Below are 1714 nucleotides of genomic sequence, written 5' to 3'. Positions count from 1 at the left end.
ATAATAATAAATTAATAGCACCGTCGAACCACTAGATGGTTCGGCGAACCTGGCTTAGCAGGTAAAAGCAAGCTAATTGACTGGGGCACCATCTGCCGATGGCCTACGCGTACGGCTTCTACCGGCTCGCTAGACGAGCACGCCCGAACCCACCTCACTGCTGAAGGTGACCTGCGGGAGGTGCAGTCTCCGCTTGTCGGAGGCGGCCGTGCCAACGGTGGCGGAGGAGCAGGCGGTGGACGGTCGAGGTTCTGGGGGCGGCGGCGGCTGCTGGCGGAGGCTGGCTGGCGTGCCGGGGGCGGCGCTGGGGCCACTGAGGCCGATGGGGGTGGGGGCGGCCACGGCGGTGGCCACCTTGGAGAGCAGCGCAGAAGAGGTGGAGGCCGAGGAGGGCACCCCGGGCTTGGTCTTGCCCACGGAGCCTACCGCTGGCGTGGACTTGGACTGGGGGACCATGCCGTTGGGGCTGAGGCGGCGGTACACCTCGAGGGTCAGCTGGTTGCCGCACGATCTGTGGAGAAACGAGTTTGAGGTTATATGATGCAGTCAGAAAAGTATACGGCTATCAGAAAATGGCGTACTTGAAACATGTCACGTACCTAATGAGCTGCAGCACATCCTCCTCGGGGACGGTGACGACGTTGTGCTTGTCGACAAAGATGATGTAGTCCCCGGGGCGGATGCCGGCCTGCTCGGCGGGCAGCCCGGGCTCCACGCGTTCGACGCGGGGCGGCTGCGTCCACGCCACGGAGAAGCCGAAGCCCCCCGCGGGCGCGCGCTGCAGCCGGCGCGTCGACGTGAAGGGCGTGCGGCCGGGCGGGCGCGGGGTGGCCGCCGGGTGCACCGGCAGCGCGGGGCCGTCGGCACCCTCCAGCTCCAGGTGGCGGAGGAAGGTGCTGTCCTCGCTGCGGTCCACTGGAGGAGGAAAAAGGGAGTACGGCGTTAGTCTACATCACCATGGGAACCAACATCGTCGGAACGAGGAGGAGGTTGGCATTTCGTCGTCAGTTGAAGACCTCGTCACCATGACAGACATCATTGCGACGGCCACGATCTTATTCACGACGCACACATCACGCAGGCTGAGACGCTCACCTGTGGCGGTGGTGGTGGGCGCGGCCGCGGCCACGGACTCCATCGTCCTGCTCGAGTACATGACCCTCCGGCGGTCCGCCCGGTCCCCGTCCGAGTGCTGTTCCTCATCTGACGCCGGTTGCGGGAGCGCCTGGTGGTGCTGCTGCTGCTGCACACCGTCGACGGGCACGTTCTGGTTGCGGCCCGCGCTCTGCGGCAGCAGGCGGAACGTGCCGCTCACCTCCTTCTTGACGGCATGCTTGACGGCGAAGGACATGCATCCCAGGAACTCGCTCCTCCTGGAAAACACAAGAGAGAAGGTCGAAATGAAACCCTTTTTGTTCGGAGCAAGAGCAAGAGCGGGTACAGCGCCGGTACCGCTGGCTGTCAGTCAACCCCCCTCTCCCTCGCTGCGCGGTCGTGGCCTCGCAGTGGGGCTTCACCCGGGTCACCCCCCCCCTCCTCTCCTCGTCGCCGTTTAGCGCCTCTAGACACGTGCAGCCCTTGCATTCAATGTCGCGGAAAAACGCATAGAAAAAAGAGAACGTAGGCCGGCGTAGGCCCGGCTGGAATGAGCCCTACATTCCGACCACGTGCTGGGGCGGGGGCGTGGCGTGGCGGGGTGGGGCGAGGTGGGGCG

At 65.2% G+C, this 1714-nt stretch overlaps 1 protein-coding gene across 1 annotated transcript; it reads right to left on the bottom strand.

Moving 5' to 3' along the window:
- Positions 1-6: 6 nt before the first annotated feature.
- Positions 7-1423, bottom strand: LOC113216354 (uncharacterized). Its single transcript, XM_052276723.1, has 3 exons — positions 1096-1423; positions 600-915; positions 7-511 (listed from the first exon to the last, which is right to left on the bottom strand). Exons 1-3 carry the CDS (start codon positions 1349-1351, stop codon positions 130-132), a joined length of 954 nt encoding a protein of 317 aa, XP_052132683.1. The 5' UTR covers positions 1352-1423; the 3' UTR covers positions 7-129.
- Positions 1424-1714: the final 291 nt, after the last annotated feature.

This window comes from Frankliniella occidentalis, unplaced genomic scaffold, assembly GCF_000697945.3.
Source record: "Frankliniella occidentalis isolate FOCC.00 unplaced genomic scaffold, Focc_3.1 Scaffold4083, whole genome shotgun sequence".
In the NCBI taxonomy this organism is placed as follows: domain Eukaryota; kingdom Metazoa; phylum Arthropoda; class Insecta; order Thysanoptera; family Thripidae; genus Frankliniella; species Frankliniella occidentalis.
The sequence above is the reverse complement of the archived record's forward strand: the minus strand, read 5'-3'. Positions and strand labels throughout refer to the sequence as shown.